General features: G+C 40.4%; 1 protein-coding gene across 1 annotated transcript; it reads right to left on the minus strand.

The window, feature by feature from the left end:
• Positions 1–2314: 2314 nt before the first annotated feature.
• NAA30 (N-alpha-acetyltransferase 30, NatC catalytic subunit) lies at positions 2315–24273 on the minus strand. The gene is made up of 5 exons (XM_068149009.1): positions 24167–24273; positions 22956–23876; positions 14943–15066; positions 12888–12943; positions 2315–5719 (listed from the first exon to the last, which is right to left on the minus strand). The coding sequence occupies exons 2-5, from the start codon at positions 23871–23873 to the stop codon at positions 5582–5584; spliced, it is 1236 nt and encodes a 411-aa protein (XP_068005110.1). The 5' UTR covers positions 23874–23876; positions 24167–24273; the 3' UTR covers positions 2315–5581.

Genomic DNA, 24273 nt, shown 5'->3' on the forward strand with positions numbered 1-24273 from the left:
TTCTTAATGTAATTAGCTCCTCCATCAAGCCCTTACGCTTCGAGTCAATGAGGCTGAAGCACACTTAGCGCAATTCAGAAGTGACACATCAACCGCTTTCATCAAATGCATCCAACTCAGAGGGCTCATTTGTTTGTTCTTTCCAGTATTAAAGACTAATTTTGATTTTGACTAAGAGCCTTTTCCAGTGCAAGCACCCCTCGGGAGGGAGTTGTGGCAACATGGGAGTATTCAATTAGCTGTACACTCTAAATTACTCAGAGAAAGGAGTGTGTTCACGTGGACAGAACGTGTATTTTCAAACAGCTGCCTGCAAGGGGGGTGCAGTGCTTACAGATTTACTCCCTTTCTATAATACCAGTAATAACTTCAGCTTTGCATAAAGCTTTCTTACCTTGGCAAAGCTGCTCTGCTTTCCCAACCTTTACTTTCTTGGTATTTTACCACCTGCTTCTTCATTTTTGTTGTATCTCATTACAACCCAGACAGGCTGGCCAGCCTGGTGGCTCTGGCCAGCCTGGTCTAGTGTGGGGTGTCCCTGCCCATGGCAGGGGGGTTGGAACTAGATGATCCTGGTGGTCCCTTCCAACTCAGACTGATACTATGACACTAAGAAATTAGAAAGCAGTCACTATTAGGCCACCATATTACATCTTTATCTACTACCTCCTCTTATCAGCATCTCCCCCTCTCCAGCACCCTAAGAGAAATGTTTAGTTCAGAAGAAAGGTTTCCTTTTTTCTTTTAAACCCTCAAACTCAAGGCATTAGCTGCTTAAAAAGAAAAAAAAATAAAACAGCATAATTTGTTGCTGTTGGTTTTGTTTGGGTTTTTTTTTGCTTTTGACTGCTTGAGAATGTCTTAAGTCTAGGATGGAATTTCTTTGTTGATATAGAGGTGAAATTCTAATCCCACCTGGAGACTCTGTGTTCCAGCCACCTGTGACGAAACAGCTAATAAAAAAAATCAGGGGAACATTTTCCATCCCTGCTTGAAAGGATGCCAAATACTGAGATTTCATGAAATCTGAATCTAACATGTAGTCGTGGCCTTGTCTTTCCCACAGAGAGCTGGATAGCGATGGAAGCAGAAAAGCCTCAGCTTCTTTACCAAAACCCCTTTCTGCACTCCTACAGATCTGCACTACAAGAGCCTACAGACTCTTTTCCCAGTACAAACACTCAGGATCCCTCTGCACTGCACATTTAAAGACATCACAGATTTTTACAGTGTGCATTAGTAGGCAACACATAAAATGCTCATTCCCAAAAGTGTTATCTAACTAGTCTCTTACAGTCTGAACAAGCTGTGAGAAGACTACTTAACATTTCACATTGTAAGAGAGATTCTGTCTCCCCAAATCTATTTGAGCCCATACATTCCAACTCAACTAGATGCACTGGGGCTGTATAAAAACATTGTAATGAAAAACAAAGGAAAATAATTTAATCCTCCTCTTGCACAGAATTCAATACTTGTAGGAACTGGGGAAGTAAATAAAGAAAGGCAACAGACTGTTTGTCACTGGTTTATGACCAGATTAAAGAAAAAAATTACTAACAAACCCCAGCATCTAGTTCCTGGAGAGAAACACCCACATACCTACAACAGTTCCTACTATGCAAAGAAAGAATTGTGTGAAGTGGTAAACTCCTCTGAAGCCTTAATTCATAATGAAGCCTGGTAAATCAGGTAGCCTGGCTGTAAGCAATCAGAGAAGAAGCTCAAAGAACAAAAGAGCAAGAACAAAACTCATGAGCTGCTGGCAGGTAACCAGCAATTCTAGCAGAAGTCAATTACAACTCTCAGCCTTCTCCACACCTCTTGCAGACACATGGCCAACCAAGTGCAATGCTTCATGGTAAATTTCAGAGAGTTTTGGGAGCCTAAATATAAATGGAATAAAGAGGATTTTTAAAAGCCATAGGCTCTCCCATACACTTTGAAGAGAGAGAGTTCTCAACTATGCAAGGGCTGCAAGCAGTTCTCAACCCTTGCTTATTACAACTGAAATAATAACCCCCCAAATTCCTTATCTCCCAGGAAAGTCCAGAATGGCTGCATTAGTCATAACTTACTAGATATGAAAAACAAAATCCATTTCAGTTCAGCTATGACTCTGATGTTCATCTAAATGCTATTTGAGATGCTTCCAACACAGACATGGAAACAACAAAAAAAAAAATGAAGTAGTGATAAACAACTCCTTTGTTAAAATTTTTCCACCGTTCATTTACCTCTCAAGAACAAGCTTGTATTCGTACTTTGTAAACAAGGCAAACCAGTCATTAGCACATTTCCATTCAAAAGGAAATAGGTAAACAACTTAACCATTTATTTGACTGCATTGTATTTAGACAGCTTGTACATTTCATAACCCCACTGGTTTTGTTCTCATCAAAAAGGATAAAGGGACAGAAGAATATAATCCACTCAAAACAGCAGTCCAGTATTCTGAGATACACTTGATAGTTCTGTAGATGCCCACTTGATACCTGAACTCCACTCTAGGTTGTAATGTTGGTACAAGACCTGACATTTTTATAATGTAGCACTCAGTTTCAACAATGTCTTGCAGCGCCCTGGAAAGTAGTTTGTAACATATGATGCAATGCCAATTGGATTATGCCTACTTTGCTTGAAGGCGATGGAACCTGGTAACTTCTGAATGAACAATTTAACACAAACATCCACACCAGCATGTCAGCCAACAGCTATGTCTGGGCAAACTTAAACATAAAAATGATGACTTTTTTGTTAGATTTGTCAGTGCAAAAGGGGAGGGGGAAGAAGACTGCTTTAGCAACAGACATTAGGAAATATCCAACTTTTCTTTGATAGACTTCTTCTGAAAAACCTATTTGCATCTCTCTGTAATTTTGGAACTTTCCCACTTGATATTCAAATCCCAAGCAACACAGAACAAATCTTTTCCTTTTAATACAAACCAACACATACAGCTTCAGCATCTCCTGTGGTGAACTGTGTGTTACACAGCAGCAATAGCAGAACCTGTCAGGCCACGTGCTCTCCGAGCAGAAGCGTGCACCTATTTTGCGCAGGATTTGCCAAGCGAGCATGGCGACAACAACTTCTTACAACAAACAGAATTGTATTTGAAGTTTGCTCAGAAATGATGGCTTTTGGCAGTGCCTTCATGAAAAGCAAGTCATTTCGGCTGACTTCTAAGTCAGCTTTTGAATCTGAAGACACTCAAGGCTTAAACATTAACCAATAGAAAACTTGCCTGTCTGGCCTTGCAGTTTTTAACCACCAGCAGACACACAAGATAGCCTCGTTTGCAATTTCTGATACAAGTCCAACCACTATTAACAAGGTTTGAAACCTCCCTGATCTGTCTCCTTAGCTTAAGCCAAGCCAGAGCAGTCACTACATCCGGGACCACTGCTGCAAGGCTGAGTGAAATTTGCCTTGAGTGATTTAACATTACAAATGTTTAAGTCCTTACCCTGAAGGAAACCTCCTGAAAAGCTGCCCAGAACAACCTGAAGGACCGGGGAGAATGGGAACAAAAGGCTTCATCATCTCACAAGGCAGTAGCGGCAATATGCAGGATTTAGGCTGAACTCCAACATGTTCTGTAAGTAACAGACTCGGGCACCACTTTAAATATGAGTTTTCTTTACTGAGGAGAGCAAACCCCTCAGTAGCACAAATGTCTACAAGCAGAAAACTCAGCAGGGCCAATTTCCATTAAAAATCTTTATTTTCAAATACAACTCATAATTTGTACATGGTAAGAAATGCCCATCACCATGTGCGATTGGTCTGTGCAAAATAAGGCTTTCCTTGAAATCCAGTTTTCCTGCACAGGGCTCTTTTCCAAATGTTAACTGGAGGTAGGGGGTTTGTTGGTTTCGCTTTTAACTGTACAGTAATTAGGAGAAAAAAATAAACAACCCAGAAGTTCTCATGACTCAAACCAAACCCTAAAGAAAAAAAGTAAAGTGTAGTAAGGCAAATCTGTAAAGAATGCTCAACTGCAGAAGAGCAGATTCACTGAGAGTTGATCCTTTTTGCACAGATCACATAACTTCTTCCACAAGTCAGCTAATCCTTTTTTGTTACCTCCGAAGTGGAAAAAAAAGCCCCAACTGACTGATAGAACTGGGCTACATAGTCACACTGAACAAGAAAGCCTAGACACTGTCATTATTGACAAAACCAAAAAAGGATGTGTATTGGTAAAATCTCTGTAAGACCAATTAAAGAAATAGAAAAAAACAATAATAGAGAAAAACAGCAAGAGTGACTGCAAGAAAGAGCGTGAAAGAGAGAGAGATGTCCTTCCCCACTGCGTTGATTTTGGAAGGGAGGGGGGAGAAATCCCCCAATAATTTAGCTCATGTAAGTCTAGAGAAAATGAGAGCAGCTAAAAATGGATACAATACACCTTGAAATTTATTTCAAAGACCAAGAACCAAAGATTGAAGCATTTTAGAACACTGAAGCAAAGCAATCTGGAAAAAGAAAAAAAAAAAGAATTTGTTCCAACTACCTTAAAAAAGCTGTTTTGCAGAGCTTCTAGCAAATCATTTTGATTAAATAAAATCATACCAATTTACATTAATTTTTCTATAGCTCGCTTTTAAATGTCCCTCACTCTTTTCATGGAAAAAAAGTGCATCCAAAACCAGCAGAGACTTACTGGTGAACATCAGGTTCTCTTTTAGCAGCTACTCGAGGTTTTCAAAATAGCTTACGCTTGTTGCTGTAAGAAAAGAAGGGTGTTCCAAACCCTCGCTTGGGAGAAGTATCCAAATTATAAAAATCTGAAATAATTTATTATCAAATCCAGAATTTAAATAAAAGCAGAAATTTCCTCGCAAAGACGATTGAAGAAAAGTAAAAGAATAAAAGCATGCACTCCAAACTTAGAGGTGAAGACAAATATACTTATCTATACAGGCACTGGCAGACGCAATGTAATTGTTACTGTTACTCAATGTAACACACACCCCACCCTACAATACATTTTTTTCATTCACTAATCACTGAGGTACCAATATTTAAGAATGGAAAATTCAATATTGAAAAATAAAACCTAAAATTGAAGCCTTGTTTTTTTTTTTTTCTTCCCCAGAAAACTATGGCAATTTTTGTATGAAATGTTAGTAATACTTATAGAATTTTACAACCTACGTTGGCTTTTCTTTTTTCCTTTTTTTTTTCCTTTTTCTTTTTGTTTTGTTTTGTTTTCTTTTTGTTTTTCCTGGAACCAAAAGTAACGTTCCACAGACAGGTTCTCTGATAAAATGTTCACTGTGTATGTAATACAGTCAGTAGACTTGCAAATGAACGAACATATCTTGGCTATCACCTGGCACATCTCGCTGGTACCAAAAGAACTCGGAAGTTTGAAACAATCGGATTTAATTCTCGACAAATGCGCCATGCCAAAGTGCAACAAATATGTGCGACACTCAATGAGACACTGACAGAAAGAGCTGCATGGAAATTACTAAAGTCCACCCGCAAAGCAATTTTGGACAAATTGCATTGCATGCAAAGGACAACTCTGCGCTGTTGGGACGTCAGTTGCTTGATGTGATGGTTTCTCTTAACGCAGCCATAGTTTAAGACGCAGTGCATCAACTCCATTTAAATAGTATCTGAACAGCCTCTTGTCTCGCACAAAACCAAGGTTTTCATAAAGTTTCAAAGCAGACTTATTTGTGATTTCTGTTTCCAATACAACCTTTAAGGGAAAAGAAGAAAAGGAACGTGATGTTAGAAAGCAGTTGCAATTATATGACTACTGAACCAAGTTCAAAGTCTTTATTTAAAAGCACACTTAATTAGCAATGAGTGAAATTAATTTTGTCTTGCCCCAATCTACTCAAACGTTACCCTCTCCATGCCCATGTTTAGGAAAAAACAGCAGTTAAACAACAGTTGTAAACAAATTTCATTCATATATAGATCTTGGCTCTTTGCAGTAAATAGTATTTTGTCTCGTTACCTAACATGGTAAAATAAAAACACAACGGACAAGCAAGACCAAACAAAACCCACACATCCCTCCCAAACACCCTCCACCCCCTTGAAAAAAAAAACCAAAACACAAGAAAACAACAACAAAACCAAACCCCAAACCCACAAAAACCAATAAAAAAGCCCCAAAAACAAAACAACAAACCAAGCCCTCCCAAAACCCAACCTCTCAAACAGGTGAGAGTCCAACACATACTTTGAATTTTGAATGAGCAGCTGAACTTTTTCATGTCAGCAGAACTTGGCACATGAGGTTTTGCTTAGTCATTTACTATCTTTGACCTCTACTTCAATAGATTTAGACCTAGCTGCAGGTTCCACTGCTCTATGACTAGCTGTCAGACCTAATGCTGGCACCAAATCTTTGTGCTCAACACATGTATCCCAAACTGGAATCAGGGTGCAAACCTGGAATAAAAACCAGCTTTTTCCAAGTTTTTTTACTCCTGCCTTTGAGACCCTGGTTGCACAAAGACCTGTCATCAACAGCTCAGACCAAACCAAGTGTAACAGGAGTCCAAACTGAGCACAGCCTCCAAATTGTCCCAGAAGTCTCAAGTATGGGCAAAAAGCTAGACTGGTATTAACAAGAAGTTAATTACAACCTGCTCAAGTATCTCCCCCAAATTGTTTTCCCCTCTTTTCTCCACAGGCACTGAACAGAGCTCTGCCGTAACTGGTAAGCTGTACACCCACTCCAAATGACAAAAACTTGTTTTGCCTCTTTACTGTTGTCCAACTCAATTATTTAAGGATGCTGCTATTGAGAACAGATCACGCTTGCGCAAGAGCACAGGCTGAACTAATTAGCTGACTAGACTACATACAGTCCCAGCACAATGTACAGTCACATATCAAACAAGAGCTGATGGACACTGCAGAAAGACATACAATGAAAAGACAGCCTAAGCAATTTCTGCAGCAAACCAGTCATTGCTGCTGGTGTTAAGTCCACTAATGGCTATTTATCAAAGCCACCATTTGACACCCACTCTTTGTAGTTTGAGCTATGTACATAAAAATCCCCAAGTCCAAAAAAGGTCATCTACCCCACCTCAAAACCCAGGACTCCCTTATTTTTCAACAGAAAGCAGGAAAACTGGTTAAAACCCACCCATCCCTGCCCCATGCTCAAAACCAGGAACAAAAACTGCCTTATGAATACAGGCTGATGTTGAGTTAATCCACTTTATGGACTCTGTGGCCCCACTGCCTTCAGGCAGACATTTCCATTCCTCCTCACCTATTCTGCCACCTCACTGGACTTGTTGCTGAGCTACTTCACAAGGCAATGTAGCAGAAAACCTTTCCTTTCCCTTTGTTTTTTGCATTGAGAGGAGTGGCTCAATCAATGTAAAACAGGGAGGCAGCCAGCAGTTAGACTGGTCACCTTCAATAAGATTTATAAATGCATTTTATATATATTTCTCCATTATTCAAGTTTCAAGCCACTCTAACCACATTCCAATAGACAATTCCCTCTACACTTCTCTGTGTAAGGATATTGAAAGAAGAGTAAACCTGGGGCTAGCAAACTAACAAACAATGTAACACTTGGAATTAGTTTTCTGAAAAGGAACTGAGTCACACATTAAAATACTAATAGTCAGAGTTCTTAAGTTACAGAAGAATCTGTTGTACCTGCACATTTAAGACAACCTAATTCAATTCTTAGTCTTATGACAAGAATTAGAGGTTGAGTATCTCTAGCTGTCATCTCACTACCAAGTCTTTTACCTTGATCAAGTACTCAACATCCTTAGCCCATTACAATGGAAAACTATTAGTTTATAACAAATTCTAGAAGTGCAATGGTTTTCCTGAAGAGTTCCATGTTCTACACGACTACATACATCGGACAAGTTCTTAATTCAAATTAAAGCAAAGCATTACACCAAAGAGGAAATCTGATCCATGTAAAGCCACAGGGCTGGAGACTATTATTTGAACTCTTAGTTACAAATGGCATTCATTCTCAGAAAAGTTCAGAAACCTGCCAGTGACATAACAAGTCTGTATTCAGTTGCAAGCTCACACCTTGCAATGCTAGAAGACTTCCAGCACCGCACACCATTGAATTTAAGGGAGTGGTTAAATGTTGAAATTCAGGTTTGTTGGAATCCCAATGCTCAACTTGAAAGTAAATGCTCTGGTATTTCTAAGGAAGACTCACAATGAAAAATAATTCCCTGGGCTGATTGCAAAGGGCTAAAGACATTTGCTTCATTTTGTGAAGGATACATCTCTTCCAGTGTGAGGTTTTCAATCTAGCACTAAGCTTTCAATCACTACATTTATTTCAGGTCTCATGGGGTCTATTTTACTGTACACATGTGCCTGTGAAATCCTCTAATAAACACAACCACATCCTCCCCTGGAGATCAGCAAAGGTCTGATTGGATTTAGCACTGTTTTCGCACAAGCTGCAACTCTCTGAAGGCAGTTACTTTCTCCAAGTCTTAAATTTCACAAACCCAACATTTTATTATCTAACTTGAACCGGGTTTAGAAGCAAGAAATGCTTCTACAGTGAGAGCGGAGTGCAATGTTTCTTGCTATTGTTTTCATAAAGCAAAGAAAAATAGGTCAAGCTTTCCTGCTTCTTCAGTTCAAACTCTGAACTCGAGTTTAGAAACCAAGTCATAGAATGAATACAGCCAAAACATATAACCAATAGGTTATTCTTATTTGCAAGTTTTGAATATCATCAGACTGAAGCTAGAGGTGCTTGTCCAGTGTCCTTAACCAATTTAAAAAGAAAGTAACATCCAGAATGTAACAATGCCCTAGCTGACTTGTAGATTAAGAAATAGTCTGTCAATAGCTTGATAATTTCAAAACCAGACTGCATAAAAATATACATTTATTTTTTGTAAGGGTGGTACTGGATTACAATGACATATCTACTGGTGTGGTTAAAAAAAAACTCCCATTTGAAGTCAGTTTAAGGTTTCAGTGGAAATTCTCATGAGAAACTGCAACTCCTTCTCACATTCTGCATTTAGCTTCTAAAAGTCCCACTTACTTGAGTCTTTCCTTGGTTTCCAGTTACATGGTACATTATTTCAGTAACACAAAGGATTGACTGTAAGTAATCTGCATACATTTGTAATAGATGAGAAAACCTATGTATGACTGAGGTCCTCCTTTTTAATTGTCATTAAGGAATGTAACAGTCACACAAAGTTCTTAAGGAGTACCATTTTTGAAGATTGATTGCCAATAAAAACTAAGTTAAATGTAAAACAAACAGCCAGACTCCCAGCTTGCTGGAGCTAGCACATACTTCCCTTTCTCACACTAGAAGAAAAATCTCTTCAGAACTTTGGATGTGGGAGCAAACTATTCACTGTCACCTGCTTTATTTCTACAGTTCACATTTTCTATGCAACCAGTATATAAAGTTACATTAAACCATTGTGATCTATTGGAAACTCAGGCCATTACAATCCTGAAAACTTTCAGGTCACTACCCCAAATACTAGAATTCAGTGACATCAAACGCCTGAGAAAGTCACCAAGATTAAAAAACAAAACAACCACAACGATTGCTCAAGTTTTGTAATGTTGTATCTGGGCACTCCAGCTCAAAGCATGCTGTCAAGTACTTTCTTCAGGCTTGAAGGTTATTTCTAGTTCAGCCACCCACCCCCAACATCAGATCACTTCCCTTGTTTCTATTCTAATGTAGGCCAGCTCCACGGCCAGCTCCTCCCCTCCACACAGATTCCATCCCAGCTAATTCACTTCTTCACTTACTCCACAGCTTCCTCAAGCCAGGAAACAATCCTTGGCTGGGAGGATATTGCCCCTCAGTTCTGAAGCATGGCAAAGAGCATAAGCTACCTCCAGCAGGCAGCCGGCTGAGCACAGAAGCTTGCACTGTAAGTCACTTGCTCCCTAGGCCTGGCTTGGTTTATTTTCACTAAAATAGTTTAAAGGAAAGCAAAAAGTGCTTAATCACTAGAACACTGCAGCACATTTCAAAATGCCAGCACATCAGTAGTGCTTTTTTTAAGACTTACATCGATAGCGGCATATAAATCTTTTTATTTTTTTACAACTTCATGCTGATACCTCCAAAAGTTCCATCTATGGAACTCTGAAAAGTAACAGACTGAACAGAGCATTTATCACATTATATGCCACAAGCTATTAAAATTAAGTACACTTACTGCATCTATTCCATAATTAGATTGAAAAGAAGTTTCCAAGCAGCCTTTGGAAATGGTTCAGGACACCCACAGCTGCATATTCATGTTTTTAATCCTATTCCAAGCAAGTTCCAGAAAATAACATTTCTTTTGAATTGCAACTCATCTTCTATCAAGCCCAGCATCATGCTTCTGATTTTATTAAGGGATGTAGAAAAATATCTTCAGAGCAGCAAAGATGATTAAACTACTTACACACCTCACAAAGACAAATGAGTGTGATGCACTACTTGACGCCTAAAGCTGATCAAACATGAATTAGACAGCCAGAAACCACTCTCCCACTAATTATTCTGAGCATTCACAAAGACAAGTGCCTTTGCTCTGTTGGACAGAGCTTTCAGTGGGTGGCTAGTTGAATTTTTTTCAGGTTCTGGTCATAAGTGAAAGAAAACTCAGCAATCCACCACACGATACTAGTAACCAACATCATTATTTTATACCATGTGTGTCTGGAAGAAGCCTACACTCGGTGGCAAAGAAAAAAAGAATAAAACACAAAAACCGTGAGAACTTTGGCTATTTCCCTGTAGATAACCTGTACATTAAAAAGAACAATATAAATATATCAAATCAATGTGAGTCTGCTTCTGCTGACCAGTGCAGAAATACACTCTGCCTGTGCTCCACACTGCCCAGGCATAACAAGCACACATATCAAAATTCAGTGCCAGCACAAGACTCAGGTGATGAAAAGCCCCTAAGAAGCAGGGCATACTTAGTTCAGAATCATCATGCCATGAACACAGCCACACACAGTTTCCAAAGTAGAACTGAAACATGCCTGTCCCCATCCAGCACATTTTTCAGTGAGCTCAAATTGTAGTACCTTTAGTTGAAGGAGGGGCAGCAATAGTCTGAAAAATGCTCTCTGCACTTTGACAAAGCATTTATACAGCACCATAGGTGAAAATCTGCTACTAGGACTTAATGAGGTCTCCCTGCAGGCTAGCCTGCTATCCTTATCATATTTATTTTTCACAAAGATACAGAACAGTATGAAGGGCTCTGGGACTACTGTTACGGTGGTAGGAAAAAAGACAGACACAGAAGAGATCTTTATGCATTTTCCTGTTAGATATTCCAACTTAGAAGTGAAGTTACACAAACAGCAGTACACACACATTCAGAAATCATATTGTAATTACTGCTACTCTGGTAGCTTGAGTAGAAATAGGCACTTCTACTACTGACTCTCCAACAGTAGGTAATTCACTTCTTTGCATCTCTCTTCTCCCACTGAAATGTGAACATCATGAGACTGTTGCTGATTTTTTAAATATCATGAACACTCCAGCAGTGGCAAATGAATTCAAGACCACAGTGGAAAGCATCAGGAAAAAACCCAACCCAACCAACCAACAAAAAAATACCACCCAAAAAACCCCAACCCCAAACCACCAACCAAAAAGACACCTCCCCCACCCACCCTGTAAAACCCCACAAACAAAACAAAACAAAACAACCCACCCTCTTTTGGGTTAGTTCAATGTAGTAAAGAGTAAAAAACAGATTAGAGCGAAGTATATTACATATGATGATAGAAGCAAGAAAATAAAGAATTTGAAGAATTACAGAACTATCGGATTGCATGACACAGCCTGAATACAACATCAATTAGAGGGGGAAAAAAAAAAAGGGATGAAGAAATCTGAAGGGAAGAGTAAGTATCTCACACACTGAATGAAGTCTGAACATATGCAGAGATGTTGCAAGAGGTGCAAAACAACAAGTGGAAAAATAAACAGAGTATGTGCTAGAAATCCTGTGACAGACATTGAAGTTTTGCATAAGCTTCACCATGCTGCAGCAGGACAATCAAGGGAGCAGTTGAAACAAGATGACAGAGAGATCAAAGGATCATTAACTATGACACACTGAAATAACACAGTGCTCACATATCAGGAACAAGCTAACAACTGCATTGTGCCAAGGAAATTAAAGTTAAAGGGGCAGATAACCTGATTAAGGAGGACGGATGCAGAAATAAATCCTTACAAGTTAAACATGACACATGGTTAGTTGCTTTATATATACACAGAAAAAGCCCCCCAAAACCCCCCAACAACCCAAAGCCAGAAGGGATTGTAAAAGAAAAGACTAGTAACATACAGGCCAGAGAAAGTCTGACAGTGATTCAGTCACTTTCCTTCCAAGTCTTCCCCAACATGCTAAATTGTTATAGTCCTGTTAGTACTATGTAACCCAGCTCTGCACTGTCAGGATGGCCCGATGCCTTGCTGTGATAAAGCCTCACGGCAGTACTGAACAGCACACACTGTTCCAGCACCTCCGTGCCTTCGGAAAGCATGGCAGTACTGCACACAACACGCTGGTTACATTGGTCAGTAGCCCCTTAAACTAGAGTCCTTAGGGGAAAGTGTGCCTGAGACTGAATGTTGAGGCAGCTTTACAAAATGAAAGAAACCCTGAAACACTGAATTTGAGCACTCACAAAAATTTAGAAAACTCTTCTCCTATTTGTGCCATATAACATTTAAGGTTATTTTCCTTTAATTATAAAAGGAAGAGCTTCTTGCCAACCCAATTTCCACCTAAAAAAAAAGTCCTGTAGAAGAAAAACTGTGAAATGAATCCACATATAGGAGAATGCAAACCATTTACATTATGAAAAGTTTTTGATTATAAAAATCTTACCTCATCACAATCTCCTTCAACCATAGCATAAATAGCTTTCTTAACCAAGTTTGTACCTGAAATATAGATTTCAGCGTCAGAGTTGCAGTGCAAAAGATGGTAGTTTACATGACTAATACATGACATGACACCTGAGGAAAGCAGGGAGCAAAGAAAGAAACAAGCAGTTGCAGTCAAGTTGCAGTCCCAAGTTCGAATGCAATTTGTACAGTTATCCAGAGACTCAGCTTGAGTGCAAAATTCTTCCAAGACAAAAATATTAGAAACAGGCTTCTAAGTTTAGCATAGTGTTATATGTAGTCTTCCAAGATGTGATTCATCCCTTTTTGTTGCATTTAAAGTCAAAATCTGCTGGCACATACTTGAAGGGCATTTGTCTTTCAAGGGAATTTCCTTTAACTAAAACAAATACTTCTATTAGTAACAGAACTTACAAAAGCACTTTTCTTGTGGCTCACTCCCACTTGGATTTGCTATTATCTACTAATAATAATATGGTTGAAGCCCATCCCTTCCCCTCAGTCAAGCATTAATTTAATTCTTTATCATTACTTTTTATCTATTTCACAACAGCTCTATAAATGTAATATCCCTACCTGTCTGCAAAATTGGGGTGAAATTGAGAGTTGATTTCAAAGTTACTAGTGGAAAAAACTGCTGTTCGATGAAATTGCATAAATCTCACTTCCCTAAGAAGGCTAAGGAAAAGGGGAAAAAGGAATCTAGAGAATGTTTTAAAGTATTCTCAAAGCTCTTTAATCAATTAAGATGTTCACTGAACATACAACAAAAGTGTGCTACATTTAAAACAAATCTTCAGATTAACGATATCCTTTGAGACACAGCACGGGGCAAACTTTAGCATAAAGCTAAAGTAAGGAAAGATTTAAATATAAATTCTATTTATATAATTCTAGAATAACAAACTGACTAAGGCAAGGGGAAAATCTTGCAGAGATGTTCATAATAATAGCATTAGTTCTTATCTACTTATGATTCCAAGCACCTGCAATTAAATTATGGCAGGCTCCTTCATGACTCAGCTAAAAGAAAAGAGGAAGAGTGATTTCTCAGTATCCTCTTCCCTCTGCTCCACTACAGAAACTAACAATGGCTTCTGAATTGCACTGGAGGAAAAAAAAAAATATATATATAAAAAATCCACATACACTTGAAGAGCCATGACAACATGTAATGCTTCAAGTTTTTTGAAGTTTCTGGTTGCCTTTTTTTTTTCTTTCCTTACAAGAGGAGAACAAATACAATGGTACCATTCTACAATGTATCACCATATTTTTCCATTGCAAGTAATTTTCTGTCTTTGATCACAGAAGTATGAGCTGTTCAGCATGAATGAGTAGTGAAGCACATTTCTAGGCTTTAAAGCTGATGTCTACATTTTATGTTAAAAAAATATTACAGTATGCAATTTCACAGTAAGTTGTGGTTGGTTTGTTTTTTAATAAGTTCCATAAGAAAATATATTTGATTAAGCAATTAGGGTAACTGGTGTTAGAATGGAAATCCCTTCATCAGGGCAAAAACTGATTAATGAGGGAGGGTAAAGCCCCTGCCAGGAGTTATTTCTTTTATCACATGAATTCCCAACAAAACCAGACCTCTGTTTCAGCCATTCAAGTAGCAACACATTACTACTGTTCTTCACTTATTAATACAATTAGCTACATATAGGCATAACTGATAGGAGAAAGCCAAGGGTGAAGTTAACTGAAAAAAGATAGACTTGAACACAGAAATACAGTGGTGAGGATACATATGAGAACATAAAGCAATTTGATGGTGGTAACCAGGCAGAGGGGCTGCTGGCTGCCTTTTTCAATTTTGGAGTATCCCATCTCATAGGGCACATCAGGTTATTTTAACAAAATTAAAAAAGCCACTGGGGAGCTTGTGTGGTTGAGCAAGATGAGAATGACAGACTGACCACCACATCTCCAAGTCCAATTCTGCTTAAGTCTTTATGTTGCCTACAGTTAACCCGACTACAGGACTTAAATAAGAAATAAAATAAAACAAAAGAGAGACTATTCTTACCAATTCCTTTTCTTCTGTATTTGGAATCCACTGCTAACATGGCTATATAACCTCTGCGGAACATCTTTTTGTGCATATCCAGCTTGCAGACGATGGCACCTACACACTCCTCACCTACCATGGCCTTAAAGACAAACATACACGTATGTATTCTCAGTTTGTGTTCTACAGCACTACCAAAAGTAGTAAACCAGTTCATTTTAAGTGAAATAGCCAGACAAAAGGTGCTTGCATAAAGCTACATTTAAAAAAACAAACCAAACAAAAACACTACATAAACTTTAAAAACATCTCCAAAAGTATAAATAAGATTAAATGAGTCTCTATTTCTTTATTCCAATCAAATAAAAGTTACAAGTCAATTAACAACCAATGAATTGTCCTGGAGAGAACCACGTTATTAATCCATGAAGTCTACAAGCAAGAACATGTGTGATAGAAAAAGGGGAGGAAGACCAGGTTAAGGCATAAATCACCCTTTCACACGAGCTGTCATGAAGGAAAAATGTCCCTTCCTGTTTCACAATAGTCTGAATTTCCATGTACAAGGGCTCTGGTGGATAATATATTTAAAGTTTTGACTGGTTTTAATGTCAAAGCAACAAAGGATCAGAAAAAAAATGTTGCTACATTTAATCTTTAGAAATTGTCATTTCCAGTCAAGAACAAACAAAAAAGCACACAGTTAATTTCACGCATTTTAACTGTTCAGAGATTTCATTTGTTAAGAGCTATGCACTGACAGTTAATCCCAACAGTACTGTCACAAAAAGCATGATCAAGATGTAGTTAGTCTTAAATATTAAGGGAAAGCAGCCCCCAAAAGAACCCAACTCCTCCCCAAACACTTATCAAACCAGTAGCACGACCACTGTGTTCGCCAAAATGCTACCATTAAATATTATTACAGAAAGGGTGCAAGAAAAGCTAAGTCATATGTTAACTGAAGGATTAGGCAGTGTGAGAGATTAAAGACATTATAACCTGCAGCAGCAAACTGAATAAAGCTCCAGAGTAGGAAAGCATCCAAGAGAAAAAGGAATTACTATTCATTCAGGAAAGATTGACAGAGATAAAAAAGAAACTCGTAATTGTCTGTATGGGTGTAGAAGTGGATCCACAGACTTTGACAGACCTGTATCTGCAGTGGGGGACTAGCCTTCGGCTCAAGTGTAGGAATTAAGCCAGGACTACAGCAGATGATTGGCATAAGCATGTGCCGGCACAGGCGCTGCTGGATCATCCAAATTTGCAGCAGTCAGACACGTCAGATGAAAAGGACTTGCCTGAGCCAGTACTGCCAGGCCTCAGTGCAGCCCACCTGTGATCCAGAGCTTGCTTCTCTGAAGTCTCCACTCCATACTGTACAGTCTCCAAGTACCTGACCCTTGTAGATGTACCTGCAGCTTGTAGGCTAAGACTGTCCAGACAGAAGATTCATTCATTCAGATCATTCTCCCCCTCTACTCTGCTCTCATGGGACCCCACCTGGAGTCCTACGTCCAGTTCTGGTGACCCCAGCATTAGGGACACTGAACTGCTGAAGTGGGTCCAAAAGAGAGCTGTGAAGATGATCAGAGGGCTAAAGGATCTTCCATATGGGGTGAGGCTTCAAGAGTTGGGGCTGTTCAGCCTGGAAAAGGCTACAGGGAAACCTTATAGAGGCCTTCCAGTACTTGAAGGGGGCCTACAAGAAGGCTGGAAAGGGAGTTTTTACAAGGGCTTGTTGTGATAGGACAAGAGGGAATGGATTGAAGCTTGAAGATGGTAGATTTAGACTGGATATTAGGAAGAAATTATTTACAGTAAGGGTGGTGAGACACTGGAACAGGCTGCCCAGGGAGGTCGTGGATGCCCCGTCCCTGGAGGTGTTCAAGGCCAGGGTGGATGAGGCCTTGAACAACCTGGTCTAGCGGAAGGTGTCCCTGCCCATGACAGGGGGGCTGGAACTAGATGATCTTTAAGATCCTTTCCAGCCCAAACCATTCAATGAATCTATGAATCATGTCACAGGGACAGATACACTGCCCCAAGAAGAATAACATCTTCAAGCATGTCTACCGGGGTTATTAACAAAGTTAGCTGTCAAACAGGAGCTACATCAGAGGTGTAATGAAGCAGGTGCAGGTACAAAGCTCTATGACATAACATTATTCTATCACATTTCTAATCTAGTTTAACATCATCAGGCAAATATAATTATTGCTAAGTTTTTATTTGGCAGGAAAACACATTATAAGCAGTATCCAAGAACAACCCTGAATAATCTAAACAAGTGTTTTTTAAAACAAGGAAAACTGCAGCATGAACTAAAGGGACTGAAATAGAAAGCCTCTAAGCAGTCTTCCATTTGCTCTAAACCACAGTTTATTTCATAGAAAAGCTGTACTCATACTAAATACTCTGCATGCAAAGTGTCAGCTCAAGGCAAGCTTTCCATCTTTGCTCAGACCTGAGAAAACGAGGGAGTTAAATAAAGAGTATCATCAGGCAGTCTTTTCATAACACTGCTATAATTATGCAGAGTACCTAGATGTAATCTTATACCTCACTCAAAAAAAAAGGCACACCACAAACTAGCACGTTGTAGTTCTGCTTTGCTCTGAAGTGATCATATGCAAATTGATTGTAACAGTCATAAGGACAATTTTTAAGATATTTCTTTCTTTTTTTTTAAAAAAACACAGTGGTGTTTTTTTCTTGTTTAGCTTTTTCTGAAAAGTGTCCTGTGTTCATGAATCATATATTTAAAATGCTAAATGAACAGCAAAGAATTTTGTTTCAGTGATCAAAGCAGCAAATACCCACCGGTTTTACTGCTGTTGCCAGAGAGCTGAATAAAGTTATGACTTTGGTGCTGGTTCCCCAAACACTCAAATCTGTTTGTCTGTCTTCAGGCATGTAAGCCTGCCAGTTAACCTACAACTACTGCACTTACAGTGGGGAGTGCTCCATTTCCATCTCAATCTGATGCTTCGTTGCCTATCCTCTGCCTTCTCCTTCCCTAACCTTATCTAAAGCTGAAAATGAACTTAAAATATCATGTAAAAATGTGTACTTTAATTCCCTGGAGAAAGTTAAACTGTGTAAATAAAAAAACCCACCTGACTGAGGTAGGGGGAGGAGAGGAGAGAGAAAAAGTAGTTTCCACACAAAACCATTTATGAAAAGACAATCATGGGTCAAGTTTTCTTTTCAGGTTTATGAGATTACTTCTCAACACATAAGCTTCTATAAACAGAATTCAGCCCAAGTTACTATTATATATTATAAACCCCATGGGGTACTCTAAGACATACTTCCATCTTAAGTCATTATCAGGATTAACAGATGTGAATTCAAATCCAGTATTTGCATCAACTTTGTTCTCATGAATAAGTTTAAATGTCTAAAACAAGCTAGATTAATATCTTTGTATTGTAATCATTATTACTAGAAGAGTTAGCACAGTAATGTCTGTCAATCAGTAAGAACAGTACTCTACAAATTTAAACAATTGGCATTAATTTAATTAGCAAAATTGGCATTAAGTCTGTCAGGCACAGTCAAAGTGTGCATTTAATACCCAAATCCTGTGACATTTGTTCCCATTTCAAGATTAAAACAAGCAACTAGCCCCTGAAAGAGAAATAATTTGCTATTCAAATGCAGTGGAACCTGCACTACAGGCAGCACAGTTTCCCTTTTGCACACATACACCAAAATCCATCCCAAAGTATCACACAAACAGCTCTGCATGAACCCTTAGGCTTACATCTAGTGATCATGTTACTGAATGTCATTAAGATACATTCAGGCTAATGGTTTTAACCTGAAGTCTGGCACTTCTGTCAGAGCTCTTTGCAATACTGAGCAAATCACCAAGTTGCTCTGTTTCCACTCTGCAAAACTGGACCTGAGCAATTCTGTCCTGTGCAAGGGCACTGTCAGAGTAACTGCACTAGCTATAGCTGTGTACTCAGATGCTGCAACAACTGAAGCTTTCACAAAGACACTGACAGTGGGAAGTAGCACAGATACAAGTTTGTATCTGAACCCATGATTGCTTCAATGAGGAAACTGGAATAGAGAGAGAGAGTCAGCAAATTTGGAATGGGTGTTAGAGAATTTTTTGCTATGTCTGCCATGAGGCTAGGGAGACTTCCCAGAGAGTTTCCTAGGTTTTCCAGTTGTTCTTTTATGTACCACTTTTTTTGCAACTGAAAAACAGGGGCAATGTCTTAGAAGACTTAATTTCAACATCAAATATGCTTAGACTCTTTAGTTACACCCAATTTAAAAAGAGGGCAAAACATTAGTTCAAAACAAGATCTTAACTGCAGCCATTTAGAACTGAACATCTAAAACCACATAAGTGGAATTCATAGATTAATTTTAAACTTGTGAAAGTTTAAATTATAAATGCTGTTGCAGCTGGTGGCAATGTTAACAACCCAATAAAAGCATCGATTTTCCAGATTTTTCTTAAAAAGTAGCTGAGTATTGCAGTGCTGTGAATTACAGGAGAGGTTACACCACTTGGCCAGAACTCAGCTTTTATTACGTCCTCTTATCCAAACTTTGGCACAGAGCAAGGTTTCCTAAGCTCACCTCTCCCACGCTAAAGTATGTTGAAAACTGTTCTCTGAAATATTTGGTGTATCAGTTAAAAATGAAAGTTTTAGAACTTGAACACTGTGGAGAATAGAAGCCACAAAAAGACTTCAAAAGGGGTCAACAACTTTGAAAATGCATTTATAATCCATGAGAACAAAGTTGTAGCAATGCTTAAAAATGCATCACTGGAAAGAAAATACACTCCTGTCCCCTGTCACTTTTTGACAGAGGAATGGTTATCATAGGTTGAAAATGGGCTGACAGAGCTCCTGGGAATAAGTAAAAAGCAGGCATTTATAGGGCACTCACACCTAGCACACAGTGCAAACCTGCTCTTCCAAAGACAGTTGCAGTTTGGGGAGGAGAAGGTGATTACCTTGCAACAGCTCAGATAATGCTGCAGCATAGCACATCGGAACTGACCATTGGGTATTCCCAATTTGCTATGTCTAAAGCCAGGAAGGCAGTTATGTGGATGGATTTGACATGACAATGAAGAGGTTTTGGGGATTCCTACTATCTCCAGATCCTTTTAAAGCGTGAACTTCCTTATTGAGTGTACAGTTAGGAAGTGGTTTAATACAGCAAAACCAAGCCAGTGACTGCCTAGGGCTGGTCCTGTGCCCTCCCTCCAGCTGTGGATTCTCACCTCTTCTCTTGCAGCAACATGTCTGTGACACCCCACTAGAAATAGAGTTAGGAGCTTTAAACCACCAGAAACTGACCCTAAAACATATACACACACACTTAAAATACGTGGTGGTGGTGGGAGGGCTACCTTAGCTTCCCAAATCAAAAAAGCACCAAGGCTCACAAAAGCCAGGAAGAGGTAGTTGAACAGAAATGAAAAACAAGTAGCCCTTTGTTTGCACCTGCTATTAGAGCAGTAGTGCACTTTGGGAAGCCCAAAATTCAGCAAGGTTCAAACCCATGAGATAATCATCATGGGGAATAATATTGATAATGCTCCCAGAAAACAACTCTGTGTTATCAGGTAACCAAAATGATAAAGATCAAAATGATGATGTTTAAGATGGTTTCCTCAAATATCAGCAAGGGACAACTACTGATCATTTATAGAAAATACACATCCCTTCTTCAATGTAAATGTTGTCAGTGCTTTCCCCTATGAAAGGAAGCCCATGACAGTGCACTGAAGACAGCTGAATGTCTGAAAACAGTGAGAAGACTGGATGATCTTAAAAATGAAGATGGTAAAATTCAGTAAAAGAATTCACTGAATTGCTACAGATATTTTTATCAAATACATTTAAAATGTAGTTTAACCCCCTCTCCCTAAGACCAATCAAAATCAAAACAAAACCCAAACCCAGAAGGTTGTGAGGCTACAAGGCATTAAAGACAAATGATTTCCTGAAGATCAGGCACTGTGCTTTTGTTCGCCATCCTGACACTGTTGCTGACTGGAATATGCAGTCCCTGACTGAAGACAAATATTTTAAAGAGATTTATTAAACAGAAGTAGTGCAGGAACCCATTAACTGTGGGAAAAATCAAATTTTACAGAAAAGAAATCTCTAAAAAACAAACCTTAAAAATACCAAAACCAGTCACAAAAACAACCTCAAAACATCAAAACTTGGCTCAACACACTTTGCAACTTTCAAATTATTAAGCTGGTAACAATTGTAGCCGCATATTCTTCTCTACAGTTCTATGTACTTGGTATTGTTTCACCCTTTAAAGAACAATGTCAGAAAAAGAGTTCAAGCAAAGTTTTGTTGATTCTTCAAGACTACTAAAAAAAAAAAAAAAAGCAGCTGTCACTATAAAATAAGGTTAAGGCACTTTCTTGAGTGATATCTTATTTTTTTAATGCACTTATTAGAGATCATCTGTTTTAGTGCTCTGTCAAATAGCTTACCTCTTATCCTAACAAAATTCTCAAGTTACTTCCTGACAAAAAACCCCAAGCAAATAAAAAACCTAAACCCACAAAGATTTAAAGTCTAAACAAGCACACTATGCTCTAAGAGTACCCAGCAGTACCTTGGCATTACCAGCAATACCCTTGATGCTCGGAGTATGGACAAGTAGTTCACAAGCATGATTTTTCAGCATGAGGTAAATCAGTCAGGCACACAGTTCAAAAAACACCATTCTGCTCTGATGGGCATCCTTATAATGGCAAACATGACTTTGCATCAAACAACATTCTCAAATATTTCCATATTTCTATTTTGTTCCAGAAGGCAATGCTTTGCTCAAATTTCTATTATCCTACTGTATCCCCTCTGCAGGGTCTTAAGTGGTACAGTTCTGAAAAGCCTCCTATAAATCATATAAATCCTGCTACAAGTTATACCAGATCCTAAACTAAGAACATCCAGAAAGTTTAAGGCCAGATGGATTCCATTATCCTCACCTCCTGTACTCATATCCTATTAAAACCTTACAGAGCTACTCTTGAATTGAAGGATGTCTTGGCTCTGTCTAAACCACACCTTTTAATGAGGTGTCCAGCCTTGATTAAATCGTCAAGAGAAGTATTTATCATTTACCTTAGCAGGGAAGTGCCATACACTCCCATAAATGTTCTGTTGTGCAGATGTAAGATTTCCTAGGGGTAAATCAAACACAGCTAAGCACCAGCCATGCACATACTCCTCAGGCCAACTTACACTCAGTTTCATCTACCTGTGGAGAGATCACCATTCCAAAAGCAGGCTTTTCAACTGAGACCCAAGTTCTTCCATAAAACGTGATAAACATTTAGAAAGACAAGGTGACAGCTGGATCTGTCTGTTCAGTAGTGCAGTAGGAAGAATGTAGAACTAAATACATCGTTAGTACAGCAAGACAATCAGAGCAGCATGAGAACTGCTGCGTGCTGTGTATGCTATCACACCTGTAAGAGGCAATGCAGTTGTACTTGTCTTTTTCAAAGCTCACAGATCAAAGAGTCTACAGAAGCTTTCGCAGTGTCTCTCCAGGCAGCACTTAACACTTATAGGCTAGCCATACTGAAGTCTGTTTTAAAACCATTGTGTAAGAATTACTAAGCAGTTATAAAGACAGTAGTGGACTAAGTGCTTTCTTTTTTAAACCCAAAGCTAGGAACTGAGACAGAATGATAAAATGAGCTATCAAAGGTCACAAAAGTCAATGTTAAAACCAAGATTAGAAGCTTTCAATTCCTGGATCCTAGCCCTGTGCTCAAACCCCTTCCCCACCACTTCAAACATATTTGAACAAAGGTAGGATCTTCGGGTGTATGCTTGACTTATACGTACACAGGTCACAAGGGAACTTCAATAGGAAGACAGGTATTTCCAAAACACCTCAGCCTTATTCACGAAAAGATTGTTAGAGTAATTTCCACAACCCTTTAATGCTCTCCACCCCAGCCCCAACCACTCCCAATTCTTCTCTTCCCTGACCCCCTCTAGCACTTACCAAAAAGCAAAGTTGTGGCCAGTTGTGGATAAAATACCTATATGTGTAAATGGAGTAGGGTTCAGACAGATCTTTGGTGATCAGTCTCATGATATCGGGCATCTGCAGCTCTGACTCATATCGGACGTATCGTATCGTTAGGTCCTCCTCGGGTTGAGAGTCCGTTCCCGAGCCTTTCAAACTGCAAGCTGCTTCTAAGGACCTGGAGAGTAGCAGCAGCGACTCCTCCTCCTCCCCTCCTTTATCCCCCTCCTCCTCCTGCTCTTCCTCCTCCAAGCCAGTCCCTCCTGCCAGTCCATTGCGGGCTGCAGTCTTAGCAGCAGTCGTAGCTGTGGCAGCAGGCTGGCTCCTGTCCCCTTTCGCTGCCTCTGCTGCTGGGGGAGAAGGAGGAGGAGAGGGTGCAGTCCTTCCCTGGGGAGGGAGGTGATTGTTAAGGGGGGATGAGCACGGTGTTGTGGTCGGGGACGATGACTGCTGTTGCTGTCCGGAGCCCATTGTTTTGCTGGCTCGCTTGTTCTCCAGCCCCTCGGGGGCTGCCCCTGCCTCCGAGCTGAGGATCTTGCTCTTGAGGGAGGCTCGCAGGTGCCGCAACTCGGGGCTGATGAGGCCGTTGAGCTGGTGGTTGTGGTGCGGGGAATGGTGGTGGTGGTGGTGGAGGCGGTGCTGCTGCTGCTGCCCCCCCTTGCCGCCGTCGCTGCTGCCTCCTCCTCGCTGCTGCTCCCGTCCGCCCGTGGGTCCCTCCTCTTCCTCCTCCTCTTCGGCCTCCTCGTCCTGGGCCCCGGTGCAGGCGGCGGCGGCAGCAGAGGAGGTGGAAGAGGAGGAAGCAGCTCCCCCTCCTCCACCTCCTCCCGGGAAGGGGGAAAGCGTGTCCCCCTGCGGGGAGAGGACGCTGCTAGGCCCCGGCGGTACCTCGGCCATATCCTACGGGAGAGATCGACACAAACTCACCGAGGAGGAGGGCGTCAGACGAGACAGGGGCGAGGGATGGGGGGAGGCGGCGGCCTCACGGGCCGCGGTCGAGAAGGAGAAGGGGGGGCGCGAACAAAGGCAGAGACGGTGCCCGGGCCCCGCCTCGCCGCCCCGCCGCCGCCTCTTCCTGCTGCCCCACTCCCCCCGCCGCCACCGCCGGGGCCCTTTCCCGGTCTCTTGCGGGCCCCAGGTGGCCACCTGCCGCCGCTGCGGCCTCCCCGCCCGCCGCCGCGGCCACTCACCCCCACGTCTCCTCAGCGCCGCGGCTCCCACTCTCCGCTCATCCAGCGGCCGCCAAGCGCGGCCGCTGCTGCCGTAACCCGCGGCCAAGTTTCCTGTCAGCCCTTAC

This window comes from Melanerpes formicivorus, unplaced genomic scaffold (assembly GCF_026170545.1).
Source record: "Melanerpes formicivorus ecotype bairdi unplaced genomic scaffold, bMelFor1.0.p_v2 SCAF_17, whole genome shotgun sequence".
Lineage (NCBI taxonomy): Eukaryota > Metazoa > Chordata > Aves > Piciformes > Picidae > Melanerpes > Melanerpes formicivorus.